The 25,231-nt window shown below is 40.5% G+C and overlaps 1 protein-coding gene across 1 annotated transcript in view; it reads left to right on the top strand.

The window, feature by feature from the left end:
- The window catches only part of cblb (Cbl proto-oncogene B, E3 ubiquitin protein ligase), a 50,732-nt gene that overhangs the window by 8,274 nt on the left and 17,227 nt on the right, over positions 1–25,231 (top strand). Inside the window, exons 4-9 of the mRNA XM_034606986.1 lie at positions 6,732–6,878; positions 11,882–12,038; positions 14,853–14,974; positions 19,963–20,100; positions 22,315–22,402; positions 23,114–23,245. Of these exons, the coding sequence (XP_034462877.1) occupies positions 6,732–6,878; positions 11,882–12,038; positions 14,853–14,974; positions 19,963–20,100; positions 22,315–22,402; positions 23,114–23,245 (784 nt within the window). The remainder of the gene's footprint in view (positions 1–6,731; positions 6,879–11,881; positions 12,039–14,852; positions 14,975–19,962; positions 20,101–22,314; positions 22,403–23,113; positions 23,246–25,231) is intronic.

The raw sequence follows: 25,231 nt of genomic DNA, 5'->3' as shown, positions 1-25,231 counted from the left end.
AAAGAAATACATCTTTACATTGAAAGGTTGAGACCTTACAATATTATAAATTGAGGAAAAGTTGAGAAACCCAACGGTTCCAAAAACAAGCAGACACTTGGTGACTGTGGAGAGAAAAACTTTCCTTAACAGGAATAATCCTCCAACAGAACCACACTCACTGGCATGAGCGGGGAAAAAGGGGAAGAAAGAGGAGAGGTGGATGGAAAGGGGGCAGAGAAGAGATGGAGAGGGGATAGGGAGGGAGAAGAGAGAGAACAGGAACAGTTGGTGAACTGTCCGATTTAAATTCTGTCAGCTGGTTGTTATAATGAAAATAATAAGAGTGATACTAGCGTTAGCAATGTTATTGAAAGTATAGGGACATGTAGTAATGTGATCAAAGGTGTGTTGGTCTGATTAGTCTAAATGGCAGTTCATCTTTTGGTTGCAATCCAGATGGGAATTATTTTAAATTGAGGCTTGCTTTGAAACCTTCCTAATTAGAAGTTTAGCCTCTGTGGGATTAACAGTTGCTCTGAGTTACTTTTACTTAATCTCATCAAAGTCAGCATTAACAAAACAAACGTGCCGGTTGCAGACTGCTTCTGTAGTTTAAAAACATGTTCAACTTGGTCCTCAGGCTGAAGGCACACTGCCCGCCTCCACTGACTGCTACTGAGTGTGGGTGGCCTGTTTAAAATTTTTTTTATCAATACTAAATGTATTGCATGTCCAGATCGCACCAAATTTCGGCACTCCTCTTCCCCTGGCAGTTTAATATATACTTGATAATTGTGAAGTCGATAAGATGAACGGTTTGCGAGAAATGTTTTCCACCGACAGACAGATAGATGTTTGTGGAATTTGTAGGTAGGTGTGTTGTGCCAATAAGTTAAGGTCTGTATGACTACAAACTAGAAGAAGCTTTGTAGAAATGGTTGCTGAAATGGCTCTAAATTAATGTCTCCATTCTAAAATCCACAGTAAATCGCAGTTTTATTCATATTCAATGAAAATTCAAGTGTTGCTGCCTCACAGACACCAATGGCTTCTTTGATAGAAAAAGGTTAAGTTAAAATAAGTTAAAATAAAGATTTTTGTATCTCTGAATATTTGATTCCTGTTACTATCACAGGCTGCAGGTAGATAAACTGAAAGTGTTTTACTGAGTGAATTACTGAGATGAAAAGACAGGAAGTGTTTCCTGGTGAATAATCTTGCCACATTTCACACATTTCTCACTTTGCAGAATGACTAACCTTATCAATTTAGACTTTTCTTCTGTTTTTTATAAATACTTTCCAGTACTCGCATATTGTTTAATACTCTGTAGACAACCTGAAGTTGAAAGAAACATGTATAATCTGTAATGTGGAATCAGTGGAATGATCTCGTACACGTTTTCACATGATGGCACGTCCCAGCAAGCAGTCGTACTTTGAAGTGATGATGTCACACGTTCCCATGGAAGACCTACAAGGCCTGAGCGTGAGCTTAGATGAGTAAGCCTCCAAAAAGTAGAACCATCTGGGGAGGAAGTGGAGCACCAGAGGAGGAAGCCAGAGCCAGAGGGGGGTTGGGGGTGGAAAGGGTCATTGCTAAGCTAAACTTGTGCTCTGACTCAGGTTTTGTCTGCTGAGACATGGGATGGACACAGAGGAGTTTTCTCTCCATGAATCAATCAACTTCACAAACTCACTCAATATTTAAACCTTTGTAACCAAATGAAGGAACAGTATGTCGTTAATGTCTCTTCTAAACAGTGTGGTGATATGTGTTTTACACCTAGAATCATAGACTTTGAAAGACATTGTGACTCTCAGCATTAACCAGCATCTAGCCACTGTTTGACCCTATCTCCAGAGAGAGGCAGGAGAAGTGTATAGCTGCTTTCAGACATGCACTGAACTCCGCACCTCCTCCGTATTTTTGCCCGGAGGAGGTGCACGTGTGAACGCAAATGTCCGAGTGAGACACTCCGCAGTCTCTGAGGACTTTGTCCGCCTGGCCTCCTAGTTTAATGTCCGTTGAAATCCAGGAGAATCGGATGTTTGGACACAGCACAGTGAATCCATCCCCCGCTGGATTCACTGTGAGCGATTGGGGGTTAAGGACACTTCTAGGGCGCAACAGATGCAAAAACAAAAATAAACAAATATCTCCCCGTGAAAAAGTGGTGTCACACATGCAGAAGACACCGCCGAAGATGTCAAGAGAGTTTGTGGTGATAAGAGCCGACACCAGTGTCTGTGTGAAGAATATCACGTGACCTCCACAGCGGAGTTAACATGTCACTTCCTGTCTCTGTCAGCTGCGCCCGGCTGCTCCACCTCTCACCTGGATAATGCAGAAGATTTGTTGCTGTTGTGAACACGTCTGTGCAGTGAGTGTGTTGTGCATGTGTGAAAGACAAACTCTGGGAAAACTCCGTAGCCAATTCTCCTGATTTTGCCCGCAGGTCTTGTCTGAAAAAAAGGCTTATGATTTCCTCCTCGTTATCTACCTATTATGAAATCTGAGATTCAGCGTCACCATGGATGGGCTACAAAGGGAAATGTTCATGAACACAAACTCTTCTGGTTTAGCCACAAAGTGAAGGAATGGGAGGCCATTCCTTCACTTTGTGGCTTTTTAGTACCTTTGATTGATGTTCAGCTGTTTTTCTCTTTGTGTCGAACGAATTGCTTTTAAGAGCTCATCCTCCCTCTCTCTGTCTTAATGGAAAGTGTTCTGTGGCTCTTTTTCACTGGAGAATGATTTTCCTAAATAATTGATGCTAATAACAGTCCTTAGAAACAATTAAATCAGTGACTGCTGACTTCGTGCCTGTCCCTTCTAATTTCTATTTTATCTCTCTGCTTTGACCTGAAGTGTTTTTTTTCCTTTCCCAAACTATTTCGAAAACCTCTTCATCTCACCCTCATCGCAGTTGTTTGTCCCCCACTTCCTCTTTACCAGCTTTTGTCATATTCAGTGGGGCATCAGCAGCAGCAGATGAGGAAGAAGGGGATCTGATAGTCATCTCATCTGTCTAATGGTTCATTTATGAAGCCAATACAGTCCCTCATGGCCACTCTACTCTCGATGTATCTCTGCTGTCAGCTGCACAAGCACAGCCAAACCCAAAGACACACTCATGTAGGAAAACAAGACTGACCCCTTTTGGATTAAAGCATGTAAATTGTAATCAGGTCCAAACCTTGTATTAAGGACCCTTTTACCCCCCACACACCCCCAGCTCCGAACTTTAACCTCAAGGCCTCATTCTCATGGGATATCTCCAATCCCATACAGCATGATTTAAATCCACCCTTCTCCTCTATACAAATATATATATATATATACACACACAGACAATATATAGACCATTTACCGGAAATGGGACAAATGCTTGTAGATCAAGCATTTGACATATATAATATACTATATTAACATATTTGTTGTAGGTCTGTTAAATGTAAATGTATCCCTAAATACTCTCCTCAACAGTCTGTGACATCGTTCAGGTGAAAGTAAGCCAGTAGGAATAGAGACCGTGAGCAGTTGAACAGCATGAGTGCAGGTGTCACCAATATGGTGTGGTATCATGTAGGCCGGTGTAAGCAAGTCTGAGTGCTTCACTGTAGGATTTTACTTGATTTCAAAGGAGGCAGAGATGTGATTTGTTTTGTGAAAAATCTGGTGGATGAGAACCTATTTGATTTCATTCTGTCGATGGGTTGGATATTAAGCACACAACAGAGCTGTCGTAAGATTATCGCTAACAATTAGGTGTTAGTGAGCCAACAGTTTCTGGCCACCCTGTTCCACACTATCTGAGTACATTAGCCCTAATGAAGGGGCTGGCTTTCCTGGGGCGCTTGTCAAAAGAGCCAGATTACACAACCAGTCAAGAGCATGACAAGGACACATGGAGAAGACTAACTAAGCAAACCTTGTGAAATGTTACTGCAAAGGGCTTAAATATACACTCTGCACTCTGTGTCCAGTAACAGGATGGAAAAGGCCTGTGTCGCAGTGAATTCTGGTGATGCAGCAATCTTGTAGAAATGCGGTACATCCAAAATTATTGCAATGCATCATACAGCTCAGAATGCATATTGCTATTTGTCTTTGTGTGTTTAGGAGCTGAGCCCTCCTCTATAAAGAGGCTGGAAATTGAGTTCCAGTCAGAACCATTGTCTAAGCATCTGCAGCCTTTCCCTCTGCATCCCAGCGGAGAGTTTTTGGCTGGTCCATGGTTGATTAGAGGCCTAATGGTGACTGGAAGAGCGTGAAATTATTGAGACGGGTTTGGCTTTGTTGGTGCAAGAGCGCGCGCGCGCTCTTGCACCAACAAAGCCACACACACACACACACACACACACACACACACACACACACACACACACACACACACACACACACACACACACACACACACACACACACACACACACACACACACAGACTGGAGTGTGTATCATTGCCAGATATGCTATGTACCTGCAAACTGTGTGTGCATGCTCAAGGACAAAAAGCATACAGCATCTGATATATTGTACCGTAAATAATTTGACCCAAACAGCACTGAGATTGATCGAGGTTTGCTGGTTGAACACATTGCAATGATAAATAAATCATTCCTGCCATCTAGATGTATTAAACAGAAAACTATACAGAGTACTTTGCTGCATTTCAGCTCATTCAGCATGAGTCAGCAGTCCAGTGTGTACTAAAGACAGGTTGATCTGGAGAATAAATGCATTCTGACACCTTATGTCGCTCTGAAGGCCTTTTTGTGCTGCATGATGCCACAATGCAGTGAGAAATGTTGTGGATGCATCTCAAACCCTCACACTGTGGCTGTCAGTAGCTCTTCCTCTTCCTGTAATTATGTGACTTGACATGAAAGTTCTTTGAAGAGTTTATGAGAAAACCTGGCTGTATATGTATACTTACAGGTGACGTTCTTCACCATACCATAACTAGATGCTGCCACTGCAAGGGGCTGCTTTCAATGGCACTTTTCACTTGAGACTGATTCACATTAGATATGAAAAATATTACATCATAAACCAGAAGGACTACAACATAAACTCACTGTGTGGGTTTTGTTTACGTGCTGATATAACTAAATATTCTCCAGTATACTGAGCATTACCCGGAATTAACCACCCCCAAAAAGTATTTTATATGAACAGTGACTTTAAAAGGTGCTCATGCTGCATTATTCTGTTTCTTAATTAGCTGGTATGAAAAGAGCTTTCTAACTTGTCGTGTAGTCACTCTACATACTCATACACACATACACACACACAAACACACACACACATAAATATATACAGTATATAAAATATTGTGCTAGTTAAGTTTCAACCTATAGAATGTGTCGGTCATCTGTTTCTTCTGTCAACAAAAGTAAACCTTTTTTCACAAGTGAACAAATGGTGTGAAAAACAAAACAAAACCTGGCTTGTTCTGTGCTGGTTTGAAGGAATAATTAAAAGTTTGGATGATGTGCTGTCCTACTCTCTCTCTCTCTCTCTCTCTCTCTCTCTCTCTCTCTCTCTCTCTCTCTCTCTCTCTCTCTCTCTCTCTCTCCCTCACTCACTTACCTCACACCCACACGTATGCACACACAGACAAACACAGATACACAGATACACACACACACTCAAAGCTTCTTATCAGCACCCCACAGCCAGTGTGCTGTATTTGTCCCTCACAGTCACACCTTGGGCAAAGTCACCTCATCTAATGTGTTTGTGAATATGTGCTACCCTGGAATGTTTTCGAGCCTACAGTCTAATCTCTTGGGGAGCTGGAGACAAGTCCCCATCCCAGGGGAGAGAGAGAATCACCAGCACTTCACAAAGAACAAGCAAAAGAATCCCTCCTCGACTGTCCTTCCTTACCTCCTTCAGGATTTACAAACTTACATTTGACCGCTGTAAGCTTAAACTCCACTGTCCACATCTGAGTTATTTTAGCACTAATCTCACAACTCTCTCCCTAATACCACATCAAAGTATGACTTGTGTGGGAAAAGTCTTTAACTGTACCGTTCTGAGGATTCAAGTCCTTCTGATTATTTCTCTCTGTGGCATTGCTCAACTCTGTGTTGTTCATGCAATTTAAATGCAAATTAACATTTTTAGATTGTGTAGACCGACTGGAAATGGAATGGAAAATCCCAAATAACTTTTGAAAAGATTAGTCTCACAAAGTGGTGTACAAAGTCAAATATTAAGGCTCCACCACTGCCAGTTTAATGCTCTTAATGACATTAGCAATGGCGACAATTTATAGATTTATTTCAGTGATGTTTCCGTGGAGAATTCCTTCTATTCTTTGTCTTTATTGGAAGGTTGGGGGTTTTAATCCTGGCAACTCCGTTCCCCATGCATGTTGTGTCCCTGGGCATTGCTGTATGAATGTGTTTGTGTGGCATAGTTCGCCCATAAATGAAAATTCACTCATTATCTTCTCACCACTATGCTGATGGAGAGGTGGGTGAAGTTTTTGAGTCCACAAAACACTTCTGGAGTCTCAGGGTACCAAAGAAATTCGGTATCATCCATTAACACCACATTAAATCATCTCTACACTTTGAAGAACTGCATATTGTGTTGGGACAGTGTGTGAAAGATCTGTTTCCAGTAAGCCTGAAGTCAACAAGGTTTTGGTCAAATAATTTCCATATGGTGTCTGTCAAGCATTTTAGGTGCACCAACTGTTTCCTCTGTTTTCTCACCTCTTCTCTGCAGGAGGAACCTGACCAAGCTGTCTCTCATCTTCAGTCACATGTTGGCTGAAATCAAAGCCATCTTCCCTGGAGGACAGTTCCATGGGGACATGTTCAGGATCACCAAGGCTGATGCCGCTGACTTCTGGAGGAGATTTTTTGGAGAAAAGTAAGCTTCACCCCATCTTAGCTTGCAGCTCTGAGTTGGTGCTTTTATTTCTGATAGATTCATTTTGTGATAGGGAGATGATGTTTCCTGGTTTTTAATATCCAGGATATGATCTTTTTCATGATGGTTCAGATATAACCATCATGATATCGGTTTCTCAATATAATGATATGAGGGAGAAATGCTTGGATGTTACCCCAATACAGTATAAACAACATTCACTTAGTATCATGATTGTTGCTTTATCTATTTTTATCTGTATGAATTGTAATGCCTGGTTGGATGACACAGTACAGTTCAGTTATCACCTGTACAGTTCACCTGCTGAACAACCTGCTTCTGGAAAGAAGCTGTTCCTGTGTCAGCTTGTGGTGACTTTTTTTGGGTCCCCACTTTCCTGTGTTTTGTTGAGGAAAGAATTTCAATGGCCAGGGTGGGAAGGGTTGCAGGTGATCTTCTCTGCACGCTGCTTCACCAAGGTGAAGTGCAGCTGATCAAAAGTGGCAGCTTGAAGCCTGAGATCTTCTTGGCCGAGTAATTGATGCAGTCGCTTAATGTCCTACTTGTCTGCTGAGCTTTACCAGACAGTGATGGATGATGTGAGGATGGACTCGGTGATAGCAATGTAGATGTGGAACAACACTGTTTGCCAGGTTTTCAAACCCTTTGAGAACACCAACATTTTGCTTGCGAGCTAGCTTACTTGCTCTGTGCAGCATTGCTGTTTTATGTTATTGTCATTTACATATATTTCACCCATTTGATGCTGTGGGAAACAGAAAAGGTAAAAACTGCCTTCTAAGAGTCCCTCGTGTGCAGAGGATACTGAAACAAGCATACGTAGACATGCATCCAGCCCTGTGTGGCAGGAGTCAGAAGTGCACATGTACGTTTGTCTACATGGCTTAATTCTATTTATCACACACAGACCTGCAGCCAGTCTGCACTCTGAAATGTCATCTGGACTATCCCCAAATTAGCCCTGACTTCTGTGCTTGCAGTGTGTGAAGGGTGTGTGATAGAAAAGTGCTACATAACAGTCCATTCACCATTTACACATGAAGGACTTTATAATCTTAGTATTATAATCACATGGATGTATTAGCTCCTCGTTTTCTTTTACTCTTTTCATCCCACATAGCAATCATGGACACACAAATACACACACACACACACACACACACACACACACACACACACACACACACACACAGCTTTGACCTTTGTCTGACCTACCTGTGATAAGGTCATGACCTCTTTATTTTTTGTGCCAATATGAGCCTATACAGCTGCATTTAGCAGCATCACATTTCGTGCTTTGTTAAATGACAGTCATTTCAATGCAGATCTCACTTCTTCAGTGCCTTGCCAAATGACTATACATGGTACTATATTTGGGAAAATAAAATTCATTTTCAAGGTGCATATCAGGGTTTCACAGGCCCTTATATTATGTCGTCCTTCTATTGAATGTATTAATAAATCTTTACAAGCATTAAGAGCTGTACTGCTCTCATCAGCTGTATTTCACTGGTGATCATTCAGCTCACATATAACCCCTGAAGAACCATTTGATCATTTAGAAAAGTGTCAGATTTAATGAAGGAGGAGTCAACAATCAATATACTGAATTTCCTTAGTAAAGCGACACTTCTCTATGTTGCTTTATGAAATGATTCAGGTATATGTCCTACCTACAAGTCCCACATCATTTTCTCACATAACAGAATGCACAACTAGCCACTGATCACAATTTCATGCCATCAAATAATTCAAGAGTAAAATAATAAATAGACAACTTGATTTAAATTAGGCCACAGAGGAAATGTGTGAAAAGAAGAGATTTCTTCAGTGGCTCTAAGAGCTCAATGCTCTATAACTTCAGAAAACACATGCAAATAGGCAAAACGCATGAAACAGAAAACATCTCCATCCATTTGACAACACATGCACTGCAAATACTCGCAACACAACCAAATACTCACAACACAAAGCAAGTGTTTACAGGAGACTCAAAAGTGATGAGCACGGCTGAGACATGCTTGCTGTTGCCATGGTTTGTGAGTTGTGAAGTTACATGACACTAGCCTGGTTCCCAACTAATTAAGTGTATTTTGTCCGAGTACTTAAATTTGCTTGCGGGGCTAAGACCAGGTTAACAGCATTTATCTGTCAAAATATATGAATCATACAATAAGCCAACTTCAACTGGTATCCCCATGAGGTTTTGAGTGTCCCCTGGAAAGACTTTGCAGTCTTGTCAGTATTTGGTTGCGTTGTGTGTTGTTGAGAGTATTTCCAGTGCTTTTTCTTAATGCCAAGCATGTGTTGTCAAATTGAGAAAGATGTTTTCTCCATTTGGATGAGTTTTGTTTATTTACATGTTTTGTTAAGTTGCAGGGTGCTGAGCTCTCGGGTCACACTACATTTCACCATCAACAGTAACTTACTTGTGGATGTTTGTCAAATCTTGTCAGGAGACCTGTAACCTTTATGACCTTGCCAGGGGCTCAGTTTCCCACCTCACAACCAACCAAGGTCATAATGCATCACTCAGTCACAGATGTCCCAGACTCAGCGCAGCCTGCTTCAGTAAATGATCTATGTACATTACTTATGTCACATATGTCCCTTAGATCAATGGATTCCTTGTGTGTGATGTCAGTATATGGTGTAGTATACACAGTTTTAATTAGAAGGAATAATAGGAGTACAGCTAAAATATGCAACTTAATACAGCAGCAAAATGAAACTAATGATTCTAAGTCTGTGTGTTCCAGTCAGGCGTTGTCAGACACAGCACTGGGTATGTGAGGCTAATGTGTACAGGCAAGTGAATATTAAAGTGGGCAGCCATGCGTTGAACCAGAAAGTGATGTTCCCATCAGCCCTGCCTTGCTTTTATTACAGCCTTGATTACTATCAAAAGGCATTTTGTTAAACTCAGAGGTCATGAAGCATTCAACTGTGCTGCATTTTGTTGGGTTAATATCTTGCTGTCCTTCTGCTGTCTCTTTTCCCTGTTATCTCCCTCCTTCTCTGCTCAGTTTTATCTTTTTGCTGTTGCAGCTGGTAGCTCTGGAACTATTGTTATATCACCACATTGCCTTGCAAGCTGTGCATTTCTATTTTATTGTGTCAAATCACAACCTATATCATCTCAAGGCACTTTACAGAGAACTAACAATATAATAGAGAGAAACCGAACAGTTCCCCCAATAAGCAAACACTGGGTGACAAGAGGAGACATAGAACAGTTGTGTAATTGTTGTATTCAACCACTGTCAGATGGGTTGTTAACAACAACAACAACAAAAACAATAATAATAATAAAAATTAGATTAATAATAATAATAATAATTTATATACATTTTAACATGTTCAATTTAGTGGGACTCCAATATCTTAAGATTTGATGGCCAGTACTAGTTGTATGTAGTTTTCCACCAGTAATGCAACAATACTATTAAAATATTTTTTATAATGGGAGTTATATGAAGTAGGGTGTACCTTTTAGGAGGGATGTTTATGTATTCAACTGTAGAATGCATCCATAGTTGGAGGACTTTCAGATGAAACATACAGTATTTCCACACTCATCACACACAGATTGGTTTCACTATACATACCTGACTTTTTTCATCAAAGGCCATGAATTATTCTCTGAGAAATAAATTTAAATACAGAAAAACTCTCGATCTCACAATGTCGAAAAAAGTTAAAAAAAATCCTTTATCTGCCCCCTGATACCGATCTGCACCAAAATTGAATGGGATCTTCCTTGGGTCATGGCCTACCCCTCCACAAAATGTGTTAATAAATAAACAAACAAACAGACAAAAACATAACCTCCTTGGTGGAGGTAACTAGAATGGGCCAAGTTGCACCAAATTGGACACAAATATGCCAGACTTTTTTTCATCAACATCCATAAATTATTCTCATTAAATCAATCAAAATGCCCTATCTTGCAATGTTAAGAAAGTGAAGGAAAGAGTCCTTGATCCGCCCCCTGATAGTTCCACCAAGTTTCGTGGTAATCCGTCCAGTAGTTTTTGCTTAATCCTCCGAACTAACCAACAAAGGCAACTGAAAACATAACCTTCTTGATAGACGTAACCAAAGTACTTTACAGTAAAAGTCCTATTTGCCTATTCACACCCATTCTTTTTTATACAATGCTTTCTCTATTACACAGGGAAAAATGTAGTGTTCAGCATTTTGCCTGAGGACACTTTGGAATGCAGAATGGACGCTCAAACCACTGACCATTAGGTCAGTGGTTTGTCCACTGACCTAATGGTCAGTGGACAAACCACTGTGAGCCACAGCCACCCTTTTAATTCTGTTCATTTGCAAAAAACCGAAGCTTTGTTCATCCCCCTCCTTGTGACTGCTGCTGTTACTAAATGTAACACTTCATTCATTCAGAAAATATGTTGCCACTGAAGTTAATCCAGCCTGCAATTATATTTCTTGCAAAACAAGTTTGCTTTTGCAGTGTAGGTGACGGCAGTGACCACAAACATCTGGTGTTTGACATTTAGCAGCAAACAATATCACAAACAGATACATTTCTTTATCAAGACACCATCAAATGAAAAGTGTACATTTCTACCAGTCATGGTTGAGGCCATCACTTTTTTTACTCTGTGTTATCTGAAAATCATTTACTCCATCTTATGAATCTTCACACATGAGCTGTGAGCTGTTGTATCATGTGTCTTTTTGTAGACCTTCTATTGTATTCTCAAATATACATTTTACTAAATAAAGATACATAGTTGGAAAACAAAATCCAAAAGCTGCCCTGTGATAGGCTGGTGACCTGTGTAACCCATTAGTAGCCCAAAGTTAGCTGGGATTGGCTCCAGCCTCCTCACGACTCCCAGATATGTGGGTATAGCTAATGGATGTATTTGATGATATTTGATAAAACACCAGTTATAACAGAAGCTGCTTGTATCCGTGATTTTATTATTGGACTTGTTGCTCTTTTTCAGGACAATAGTGCCATGGAAAGTCTTCCGACAGTGCCTTCACGAACTGCATCCCATCAGCTCGGGCCTGGAAGCCATGGCCCTCAAATCCACCATCGATCTCACCTGCAACGACTACATTTCTGTGTTTGAGTTTGACATCTTCACACGTCTTTTCCAGGTTGGTCAAAACATAACTGTGATTCAAATCTTTTTCACACATGCACATGTGCTTTACTCGTGGTTCCATACAACAGGGTACAACAGGTTTTGACATTTGTATGCAGTGCCTCTAGTTTGTTTTTACTTTTGTACACATCTTTTTTGTGAATGATTCTTGCAAAAAAGAAAATAAAAAGTGTTTTGGATCTGTTCTAGTCAGATTTGTATTTTATATCTTCCTTTGATGCGACATAACAACCCAGTCAGCCAGATTGCTGCAAGAAATGACTCCCACAAGTGCCACATTTAAAACAGGGAGACGAGCCAGCTATGTCATTCTGGAGTAATCCTTTCTGAGACCCCCGAGGATAAACCAGAAACAGAAAGCATTAAAACAAAAGGATGCTTGAAAAGGCTGGTGTTGTTATTACTTGTGTTGACACATCTGCAGGTGTTCCCTTCTCCAAACTGTGCTTTTACCGGGTCTGCTCGTATGATAGGAAGTTTCAAAGATGGCAGAGGTGGACGCTGCAGACATAGCGGTGGCTTTATCTTGAAGACAGGATGGGGATGGCCATATCTGTTCAAGGATTCTTCCTAGCTAGTTTATTTTTGCTGAAAAGTAGTATTACCTTAAACTGAAATAAACCATTTCTCATACATATGGATGTTGAATGTATTCTTGAAACTATGGACGGTATCACAGTCTTAAGTCAACTGCAACAGGGTGACACAGAAACATATTGATGCAGAGAATTAACAGCAAATGAGAAAAATAAATATAGAAACCATTTTGCTGGTGCATATTTTCAGTTCTATTTTTGTTCCTCTTTGAAATTTGTGGAAGTACTCTCTGTGGCTTTAGCTCCCTTCTGTTGCCAGATTACAGGCCCATGTGGCTTCAAGATGGTGTGTGGGCGGTGAGGCCTCAAAGCGATGCTTTACTTTGGCACAACCTTTGTACTTTGCATGTTTACTCCGAGCATGAAAAATAAGCATGTGAATACTAGACTGATTTTGTCAGCATGTGTTGCTTTTAAGAGGTTAAAAACAAACTGAAACCTCTGATTTATCGCTTTTTGACTTTTCATGAACCCATGGGCTGTCAGTGTGCTGAAGCAAATACAGTGGTAGGTAGTAGTTACCTGGGAAGCCACTTCAAGGCTGGTGTAACGTGTATGCTAGTCCCCTGTGGTCAGCCTCATGTCCCTGGCCTGTTGACTCACTGCTTGGGAATCCTGGTGGAGACAAGCGAGGGATCAGAGAACAAAGAATAAAAAAGATTTGAAAGGTTGGGCAGGTCTTATGCTTAATTACTTAAGCTATTGACTGTGGAAACTGTTTTTACCGTCATGAAAATGTACAAAATGTGTGATGGAACCAATGAATGACAGAACAGTGTTTTGCTTGCTTTCCAGTCTGACTGTGTCCCACTCAATAGTTAAGTGTATTTTTCCATTTGGCTGTCGACTGCCTCTTTGGGCAGGGCCACTCTCCAGTGTACCGCTCAGATCAACAAACTCACAGAGTGGTTAGGGCTTGCTCCATTGCCTTCTCAGCCCAAAGGCCAGTAATTCATTTGCCAAACCACCTATACAGTTTGGGCAGCAGATTATTGTCCCTGGTGAGCTCAGCTAACAGGCTGCATGGAGGTGAATGACGTGGCACCACATGGAGCCAGCTGGCAGCCCCACTGATCCCCTCCAACACAATCTTCATGCTCTTAATTCAGGGATCTGATGTACACCGCTTCTCTATCAATACCAATGTTCTTTTTTTAAGAGGCAGAATTTCTGGATTTGGGATTTCAGCAACATTATGCATCTCATTTACCTTCAAATAAAATAAGCCTCAAAATCATTAATACACTGACTTGTAGGAGGAGAATGGTGAAAGTGGGTTACTGATTGATAGATAGTGGCTTAAACTACTAGAATCATACCCAGCAAGTTCAAGAGTAATTAACTGTAGGTTAAACCGTGTTTGTCTCTGATATTCAGTGAGGAAACGTAAAAAAAGAATATCAAGAATTCTACATAGAGGTTGGTGTGTTTGTTAGAGCAAACACACCTGGCTTTGCTCATGAAGGCAGGAATCATGAGCAGTATAGAAGTTTGGCCACATTTCATTTTGGTGCAGTTAGAGTTCCAGACAAGAGATGGATAGAGGCTTAGTTTTCTGTTAATGAGCTAAGAGCTCGATGAAATGAATTACTATTATTGGCTGTACAGGAAGCTGTTGTTCAGTAAAGGTTATAGTGTTGCTTTAAGCCGGAAGTGTGGTTGTTACACAGGATGGAAAAAAACACTGTGTCATTAAAAGATAGACATACACATTTTTTGTTCTCCTGTCTTTGTGTTGTGTTGTGAAGTGTCTCTTTTATAGGTGCATATCAAGTTACACATTAATGTCTTGTTGATAACACATTTGTTTCACAGATCATCTTTGCTGCTGAGCAGTCGAGTAAACTGACTCCTCCCCTCAGCATAATATTTGCTAGTTCTCTTCTACGTCAACCATTTTGGCATCTGTATAACTCTGTCCTGCAGAAAACCTCAAACCAGCAGTAAACAAAGCCGAACACAGTGAGTTGCAGTGCACAAGCTGCTTCCCATGCTCTTAGTTGTGGAGCTGGCTGGACATCAGAGACCTCAGCCTAAGCATTTTCTCTCTCGTACATTCACTTTGTTTTTCCTGTTTGGTGACACCCAGAGAATTCAGACGCAGCCAAGTTAACCTACACTTTATCACTTGATGTTGAGCATATTAACAATATATGTAGAATGTCTAATAATTTGTTTTGTTTTAACAACTCTGGGTGGTCTTTTTTCAGCCATGGGGATCAATTCTGAGAAACTGGAATTTCCTAGCAGTGACACACCCCGGGTACATGGCCTTCCTTACCTATGATGAAGTCAAAGCCCGACTGCACAAGTACATCAACAAGCCTGGAAGGTATGGTTACTGAGTGGGTATTTCAAGTACCTAACACTACCTAAGATTGTTTAGGGCTGAATCAGTTTCTGTAACTTTACCAAATTGACCTTCTCAAGACACTGTCCAAAAATGTGCAATTGATATCTTGTCTGCCTGCTGTCAATGATGGCTGATGTCTTTTAACTCCACCCTAGCTATAGCTATGTTTAGTTAATATGACATTATATTGTACTTATTTTATTTTCTCACAATTGCATGTGTCATGTGCAATTTTTTCCAATTAAACGTTTGCCAAAAGTTCATATCAATTACATATTATTTGTATAGTGCCAAATCATAACATACATTATCTCACGGTAGTTGACATAATACAACAAGCAAGCATTTTGGCGACTGCTGAGAGAAAAAACTCTTTAATTAAAGCCCCTACAAGGAACTTTTCATTTTCATTGACATTGGTGCCTCTGTGGACAAAAGCGGTAGTGTTTCCACTGTCCCCTGTCGTAAACACCTTGTATAGCCAGCATTTGCATTTGTTTTGGAAGGAGTCTGCACCAGCAGCAGTGTTTGTATATAATTCGGCTGTGCACCAGCTGTTGTCCCTGTAAAGACACACACCTCCTCCACTGCTCTTCTCAGAGTCCCTCATTGGGTCTACTCTGTAAACAGAGCAGCTGGCTACTGCGATCGCCACGTCCAGGATGTGGTTGTTCAGCCAGGCCTCTGTGATGATGGTCACACAATGAGGCGTAATTCTCATTCTAATCTTATCCATCTTGTTTGTAAGACACCAAGAGTTGGCAAAGAACAGACATTGGAGCATTGGTCTGTACGGGTTAGCCTTTAGCTTAGCGTGTAGCCCGGCTCGCTTACCCCGCTTCTGTTTCCTCTTCCTCTACCGCCTGTGTCATTTCTGGTGGGATGGTAATTCCGGTGGTCTCTGGGGCATGTAGGATCTCTGGGGGGATTAAAGAAGTGTTGAGACTGAACCCCATGCCAGCAGAAACGGAAACAGCTTTTCGGGCCTGACTGTCATAGTCCAGCCATCTGCCTCGACACATTGTATAGTGTTGACTGTTTTCTACTTTAGTGTTAGTTATCCAATTAGGATTATGTCAACCCAAAGCGGAACTCAATGAGGGCATCTTGTGAATTCATATTTTTTGCCTATAGTGCATGAGCCAGAAAGGTTTTCAAATTTTTGTATTCACTTCCATATTGTGTGGCTGACTGCAGAAGGTCAGTAGTGTTTCTCGTACTCGTGCTGTCTGTGGGTTTCCTCTTGGCTCATGGACTCTGCACTGGGATGACGTCACACAAATAAAAATTCCCTTATAGGCTCTGGAAAGGTAGAAACTACATATTCAGCCTTTGTTTGGCAAATCCAGAGTCCCATGGTGAGCTATATTAAGCCACACAGACTTGAAGACTTGACACAGTATACAGGCACAGGGCACAGACACACGATACGGGAGCATAATAACAAACTCTAAAGGTAGGGACAAAAGCAGAGGAGATGATGGGTTTAAAACGTCTATTACATCAAACATCCCCGCTATGGAATAACTGTAATTTTCAATTAGGTGGGCAACCTTTCACCAACATTTTTCGGTACGGTCCTTTTGGTTCGGTACGTACATGTATCGAACAACTGAGCAAGTCCACGTGCGGAACTTATTTGTGTGCGTCTCAAATTCCAAGGGACAACTTTAGCGAAGGACCGGATGTGCTGTCGGCTGGTGGTCATAGCGACCACAGTGTGAAGACCCTACCTCATCATTTAACTCCGCTGTGTGGGAGCACTTCAGTTTCACAGTCAACAATAATGACAATGGACAAAGACAAGTAGATCGTACAAAAGCCGACATTGCGGAACCCTAACCCTAACTGTCCTAGCGTGAGTGTTCTCCACAGCGGAGAAATTGTTAGTGCCAGCAGGGCCCCCCTCTGTAAACAATGTGGACAAGTAAAAATACATGTATTTGATCATGTTAATCATACGATACAATAACTGTGCAGTTTTAGTTCAGTTCATTTTTTATTATTATTATTATTTTTATTTATGAGTGTTTACTTTGTATTTTACTTTGTAAAAATTACGTAGGAAAGAAAGACACAGCCATAGCTTACCAGGGTTGAATAAAAAGAAATAAACAATCAGTTTAATATTTTCTTTTGCTTGTTTCTACCGTACCGAAAACGTACCGAACCGTGACCTCAAAACCGAGGTACGCACTGAACCGTGATTTTTGTGTACCATTACAGCCCTACAGGGGGCTGAGATCAGCAATGAAGGTTCGCTTAGTGAAATTACATCACTGAAGTGAATGCTTGCATTGGCTGGGTACAAGTTAGAAAATAATAATAATGTATGAATTAATCACGTGAAAAAATGTATCCAGTGCGCAAAGGCCTGAATTTGATCAGATTCTGCTTTGCTGTTTACATTGATAAATTCTCATTTATCTAAAAGTGTCGAAATTCTTTTCTAGCAGAGCTGTGAGAGAAATACCTCATGAACCCTCACTGATCTAATTTATTAATGTGATCATGTTTGAAGCTGTTCCGGAAAATATCAGTCAGAAATATTGAATGTTTCTGAATTTCCATTGGGATTATGTATGTCATGAATGTCATCCTTTACTGTCACACGTCTGAGTCACAATCTGAGTTACCTTCCTAAATCTTCTTATTACGGTCTTATATATTCACAGAACAAGTCATACCTTTGTTTCCAACCGTATGACAGCATCAGAGTGTAAATGATCCCTTAAACAGACAGCAGAAATCTTTTTCATCGAAGGATATCCTGTCTTAGACCAGTTTAAATAGTTTATATATACAGGTGGGTGCAATCTGCACACAGCACCTCACTTTCAGCTATGAAATTCAAACTCATTGCATCACAGCATTCTCAAAAAGAATAATAGACACAGTTTGTGCGTGCGTCTGTGTATGTATGTATGTGTGTGTGGCATGTGCTGGGACAAATGCTGACAAGCTGTGTTTGATGTGGTGCCAATGCTGAGGGGTTTTATGTCAACGTGTCAAGTTACTGGTGGGGAAGAAGAATGCAGCTCAAGAAAATACCTTTAGGAACACTGCTAATTTATTACAAGTGGCTGGTGTAGGCCTGACCCCCTCTTGTGTGATAACATGGAGCAGATAATGACAGGACACAACAACGTGTGTCTGTCTGTAAGGGAATGTGGATGGGGTTGTTGAGTGTCTGAGTATGCAAATGTAAGGGGGGCAGATCTCAGAGTGAATCACGCAAATACCATTGTTATGAACCAACAGTGGAACAAACACACAGACACACACAGCTGTGTGGGCGGAGGCAGTCATTTCAGATGAGCTGCTACATGTTACCACTTCAACTCACTCAGACACACTCAAACACACAACCACAACCACACCTACACACATGCAAAAATGCACTTCTATGCAATCACTTGGATGAGTCAGATCCTACAGATCCAGTGAAAAGTCACCTCAGGATTTACTGATCATATCTCAATGTAACGTGTGTCCTCACACTGTATTTGGCTCAGTGGCTTTGTTGTGGTTGGAGGTGGGATCATGCTGTCGTCAAGTCTCGCTCCAAGTCCAGTTTTCTTGCTGGACTGCATTTACAAGTCTTCCTCTGTAAATTCTTTTCACATATTTCCTTTGTATTCAGTTGTGAGTTGAACAAAGAAACCGCTCTTTGATGAAGCTTAAACAATGCAGCAAAAGCACCATTGATCGATCCTGTTCAGCTTTATATATAAGAGGCAAAGGTAAAAAGTTCAAAGTTGCCATTTCACATCAATTTTTTTTCTTTATTGCCTCATTTGTCAGTTGTTGAAGTGTTTGAGTTGTAATCCTCTTCAGTTGTCACTCAAATGAAGTTGATCACATAAGGTCAGTGTTGCTCACACTTAAACACACACACACACACACACACACACACACACACACACACACACACACACACACACACACACACACACACACACACACACACAGTCGTGTCTCCATGATTTCAGAGGACATTACATTGACTAACATTGATTTCCAGGAGACTTACTCTAACTTTAACCATGGTAACTACTTGCCTCACCCTAACCTAAACCTAACCTTAACCTAAAACATGTCTCCACCTGAAAATTCAATGATTTACATTACAGGGATTTACTCTTTGTCCCCATAGGGAGACCAGTTACCTTAATGTGACGGTGTAAACAGATTAAGGTCCCCACAACATGAGTAATACCTGGACCCCCCACACACACAAACAGTGCCTCCTGAGGAAGCGGTTGGTGCAGCTCAACCTGTCTGTTGTTCACGCTGTGGTCTCTGCATGTAATCATACGAATAATGAGGGATCTTGTTGAGACCTTGACATATTTGCTGTGACGAACTTTGAGAAGAGCGCTCACAAACTAGAACTTCGAACATGCTTAGCAAACATTATCTCTAGTGACAGAGGGATCAATGCTAAGACACCAGAATACATGACTGTACAGTATGTTGAGTTTTTGAGCCTAAATGCAATATCTGATAAGTGAGCAAATGATAGCTTGAAAGGAAAGCAGCTCCCAGGCTGAATACGAAGCATTTTATACAAAGCCGGGTACTATTGTACTACAGAGGAATAAATCTAATAAAAAAATTATAATACACTGAAATACTATGAGTTTTTATACAGTATCAGTAGTAAACTCAAAAAGTAACATGTAAAGAAGAATACAATGGATAAAAAGAACAAATACAAGACACAAAATGAGAATGTATATAATCATGTGTAATGATGAAAGAATTACTGTGGAATAGAGCATGAGTTGATACTGTGTAGTTGTGCTTTAAAAATGCAAATTTACACAAGGATGTTATACTTTACATTTATTTGAAAACAAATTTTTATACTTGAAAGTAAATCAAGTTTTCATCCAGAAATGGATGCACTGATTGTTTTGCAGCTTGTGAACCATGTTGATCTGTCCTCCCTCCATCTCTTACAGTTACATCTTCAGACTGAGTTGTACTCGGCTGGGCCAGTGGGCCATCGGTTATGTGACTAATGATGGGAACATACTGCAAACCATCCCCCACAACAAGCCACTGTTCCAGGCCCTCATCGATGGCTACAGGGAGGGCTTGTATGTATCCCATCATACACTCAAACACACACTCTTCCTTTCTAGCTCACTCTCTGTTCACATATTGCAAGTTGTGCTGAAGTATCCACATGTGTATGAGCTGCACACAAATGAGAAATGATCAGCTATTTGCATGGTCCTTAAATGTCTCAGCGCAGACCTTCTGGAGGACCTAACTTTTCTGAAAGCCACTGCCTAGTTCATCTCTATTTAACTTGCAAGAGCCAGGCTCCCTGAAGAAAATGTTAGGCCATAAAAGCCCAAATTTGGTGCCTCTCATTCTAATGCCACGGTTCCTTCGTACACACTGATCTTTTCTACCTGATTGTTAACATGTAGTGTTTTTTCAAATAAAAAATAAAATTCACACAAAGCAGGACACGGTGATCCACAGTGACAAGATAAACCAAATGTAAACATGGATAAAATATAGATTTAGTCCAACATGTGACGGGTCCAACCCATAACCGCGGCCACACATTCGATCTAGTTTTTACCCTCGGTCTGAGCATCAACTGCTTGACCTTGGAGCACGCTTCATCACTTCATCTTTGTGTTAAGTTTGACTCCCTGTTCCACGTTGCCCAAAAAACATCAAAAGTACTAAAACCACATACATCTTAAATGAACATAGTGCCTCAAAATTCTCATCTCACTTTTCCATATGCTGTCTGATCCCCCCCCCCTTCCCCCTCCCTCACAGTGCTGCTCATTGTAGGAACTCGTGGTTTTCTCTATATATTTTACGGTCTTGACCTTATTATGTAATGATTTGGCACTTAAAATGGAACTGAATTGAATACCTTTTATATTAGTTCATTCATGTTTGCCATGGATTTTTGAGAAGGTTAGAGTTATTATTATTAAATGATCTGTAGAAGCATGGTGATCATATGCAGGAAGTTCCATTACATCCTATTCACTTTACATTATAATCTGACATGACAACAAATAGTGTTTCTAGAGGAGGGACCTGAGACATTAGTATCAGTCCCTCCTCCGTCCTCGCTCCCCAGCTGCTGTGTCTCTGTCTACAGGTGCCACTGTTAGAGGGGGGAGGGGCTGGATGTCTCAGACAGTATATAAGTTCACCAGAGTTTAAACAGATTCATGACAAACTATGGTCTCGATAATAATTGGCTAATTACCTTAGCAACACATGTCTGTGTTTATGTAAATCCTGTCCCCTGCAGACTGTGTGTAGAACAGATGAAGCGTTACTGTTGTCAACAACATCACTTCACCTAATTCACTGTCTCTGCAGCGTCTCTGCTCTCACCGTGCTGTGTGTGTGAGTGCACGAGTGTGAGTCGAGTGGTATGTGTGTGTGTGTGTGTGTGTGTGTGTGTGTGTGTGTGTGTGTGTGTGTGTGTGTGTGTGTGTGTGTGTGTGTGTGTGTGTGTGCGTGCATGCATCACACACATACCAGCCTGATTTACAGGCAGTCTTTCAGGCCATGTAAAAAATGTAAACAGGCCTGAAATAGATGAATCTTTTTATTTGGACAAGAGCGTGTCCTGGAGCTTCTAGTCATTCTATAAGACCATCTGTTTCTGTCATACCTGATCATCTAACAGCCCCCAGACTAATCAAACATGCTTCCTTCCATTTAATGTGTGGCATCTCGTTTGCCCCAGTCGTCAGTCTGGCTGGCTGAGGTTGTTCACGCATCGCTGGGTTTTGTGTGAAGTCCAGAGGAGGGGGGGCGAGGGGGGTTGGGGGGGTGATCCTCTTTGAAGCACCTCTGTTTTTGATCGAGCAGGCGCCCCAGCAACTGTAGGGGAGGTGAAGTTTGTATTAGTTGCTCTTTCAAATGTCAGTCTGGTTATATCAAGGCTTGTAAATGAATTAATCTGTGAAATTGTCTTGAAGTGGAGAAGAGTTTCTGCAGTTTGGTAAAATTACTCATGGCCACGTTTTACTTTTTAATCCAATGCAAATATACTACTACTAACTCATATGCTATTTAATTTAAAAGTTTTGAAATGAACATCTCCTATAATTTGAATCCGTTAATTTACATCCTGTTATTTTATGTTATTTACTTTTTCACATGTCTGGACTATCAGAGCTAATAATCCCTTTAGTGCAGTAAGTGAAAAGCATCCCAGAGAAATTGCCAAAAGACATGAGTTTGATCCAAATGTTTTCAGCAAATATCTTTATGTGTGTTTGTATCTGCTGTCTCGCTAAAACGTCTTTCTTCATTTGCAGCTACTTGTTCCCTGATGGTCGCAGTTACAATCCTGACCTCACTGGTTTATGTGAGCCGACGCCTCATGATCACATCAAAGTCACACAAGTGGGTTTGTGTGTTTGTGAACGCATGGTCACGGATTTTTTGTGACACAAAGCCAGAAGCTCAATCTTTTTTATGACATTTAAGTGTCGAAAATGTTCACTAAAAAGGATCAAACCTAATGTAAAATGTGTCAGGCCATTTACATGATGTGATATGTGTGGGTGTGTTTAAAAAAAAAGTGACTCGCAGCTCCAGTCAATCCGAACTCCAAATGTCAAGAACAAGTATATAACTGCATAACATCTGCTGTTACATGATGCATCATTGTACGACTGTGTGGCTTTCTGATTTATTTCAATTTATTCAGAAACTGATTGTTGTGCATAGCGAGGCTGAAGCTTGATTGTCAGCACATATTTCCGGTTTGAAAACAACCAGTGAAAGCACAGGTAGTGAAATATTCATCTAGTCAGGCTGAGTGGGTAATAGATGTTAAAGTCTTACTTTATGCAAACTCCTACAATAACATGTGCAGAGAAAATGATTGGCTGTTTTTTGTGGCTGTGAATCTCTTATTTGAGGACAGTTTGAGAAGTGTGTATTGCTTCATCCAAACGGGGTCATTTAACATATTGGTAAAATGGAAATTGTCATGTGATTTGTTTAACAGATTTGACTTTAATTGAGATCAAATAGATGAATAATCTAGATATGTATATTTTGATCCCTGTATCAAGTGATGACTAACAGGAGTTTGCTCTGCCTACACAGGAACAGTATGAGCTCTACTGCGAAATGGGCTCCACCTTCCAGCTTTGTAAGATCTGCGCTGAGAACGACAAAGATGTCAAGATCGAACCTTGTGGTCACCTGATGTGCACTTCCTGTCTTACAGCTTGGCAGGTAAAGAAATAATCCACACAGCATAATGTGATTTCACCAGTAAATCTGGTTTGCGTCTGCATACAAATGAAAACGTAACTGATTAAGCAGCTGAAGAAGAAGACCCCCGCTCTCACCCTTTCCTCACTTTCTTCTAGGGTCCTTGTGTCTGCCCAAATCAAATTTCCATATATCGGTCATAGAGGAAGTAAAACATGAGAGGGTGTGCACACAGTATATTCGTGTGTTTCTTCAAGTTGTCCTCAGCTTTAGGCTCCACCTTTGAATTAGTTTTTTTTTGTTTCAGGCTCCGTTCTCTCTATCGTACTCACTCTCACTCAGTGTATTATCCACGTCAGCAGCAGTGTATCAGTGTATTTTCTTTATTAATAACATCACTGCTGTGGCCACCAAATTTTATTTTTATAGCCCATATTCACAAATCACAATTTTTCTCATAGGGCTTAACAAGGTGTGACATACCCTGTCCTTAACCCTCAACCGGAGTAAGGAAAAACTACCAAAATACCCTTTGAACAGGGAAAAAACGTAGAAACCTCAGAGAGAGCCACAACATTTTGTATTGAAAGATCTATGTATTTGGCAGTGGAGCTTTAGCGAGGGAGGACCTGGAAAATGATTCAGAAGACTGTGAATGCAAAGGCTTTATACATGTTTTTCTGTCAGTCAGAGCTATAACAGTTTCCATTTGTCATGAGCCTTTGTTTGAGTCATCTCAGTCAGGAGCATTAATAAACATTCTAGTGTTATACCATTAATATTGAACACATTTTAGACATTCAAATGAAAACGTATAATACCATTAAATGCTTTCTCTGTTTTTCTGGCTAAAGTGATGTTCTGTTGATGAGAATATATCTACGGGATGAGCACTAAAGTCTCTCCATCTGTCATTCACATTAAGTCCTGCCTCAGTGGCATTTCTCTTGATAATTAAAAATTTTTTGCTAAATAATCAAAACTCAAATTCAGCCAAAATGTTTTGAAACAATAGATTTGACATCTAAGAGTTATAACCCTGATTTAAACGTGTTTTAGTTTTTTTTTACTGCATTTATATAGTGCTTTTCTTTTGTAGTCTTAGTTACACTAGTGAGTATTTTTCTCCACATCGAACATCAATGAAATGGTGAGTCAGAGTCAGAGGAAACCCTCCTCCCATGTGACGGTGAGTAACCCAGCACCAGTCCGTTCCAGGTCATTGACACAGTGGGGGTTCCCTGACTTTCTGTATATTACTCACTAGGGTTGCAACAAACACACTCCTCACTCAGAGCTGTCTGATGATCTATGCACTACAACATCCTGGTTTCTTTATTGACCATTTTTGGGATCACATGAGGTCTCCCTTGTTCTAGTTATTAGTTTAATCCCAAATCAATGTTGTGAGGACACAGAATGATTCACTTTGGCTTTTCTGTGTGTTGTTTTGTGGTTTGTGTCTCTCACTACTAATTGTATCAAGTGTTAGCAAGTGGTAATTATTTCAACCCACAAAGTATTAAGTCATATTTGTAACATGTAACATCAGAGCGATGCAAACAGAGAAAGTTCAGTTATTTAATTTCTATCCATAGAGAATGTATCTGGTGAATCTGGTACAACTGGTTAGTACACTTATTAATAATTTAATTATAATTAAGAAACCATCAGCTTTTGTCTACTTAGGTATTTGTGTTACCCCATCTGTTCCGTTCCATTATTTGGTCGAATTAGATTGGATCTCTTTTCTTGTTTCTTAGATGAATATTCCTGATAAAAATGATGTTACCCAGATTGCATTCAAATGATCCCTACAATGTTTTCAAATAGGGTCCTGGAGGAATAGTTGTCTCAGCTGTCTGTTGCTGTTGGTTTGTTTAGTGTTTATGAGAGAGAGAGAGATGCACTGAAAACCCAAAGCACCTTTATTATCTGATTGATGACCTCAGTTTGACAGGGGCTGCCATGTGGAATATGTACATGTAGCCAAGTTTAAGAACTGTT

The sequence above is a fragment of the Hippoglossus hippoglossus genome, chromosome 14 (assembly GCF_009819705.1).
Source record: "Hippoglossus hippoglossus isolate fHipHip1 chromosome 14, fHipHip1.pri, whole genome shotgun sequence".
NCBI lineage: Eukaryota > Metazoa > Chordata > Actinopteri > Pleuronectiformes > Pleuronectidae > Hippoglossus > Hippoglossus hippoglossus.
This window is presented reverse-complemented; position numbering and strand designations above follow the sequence as displayed.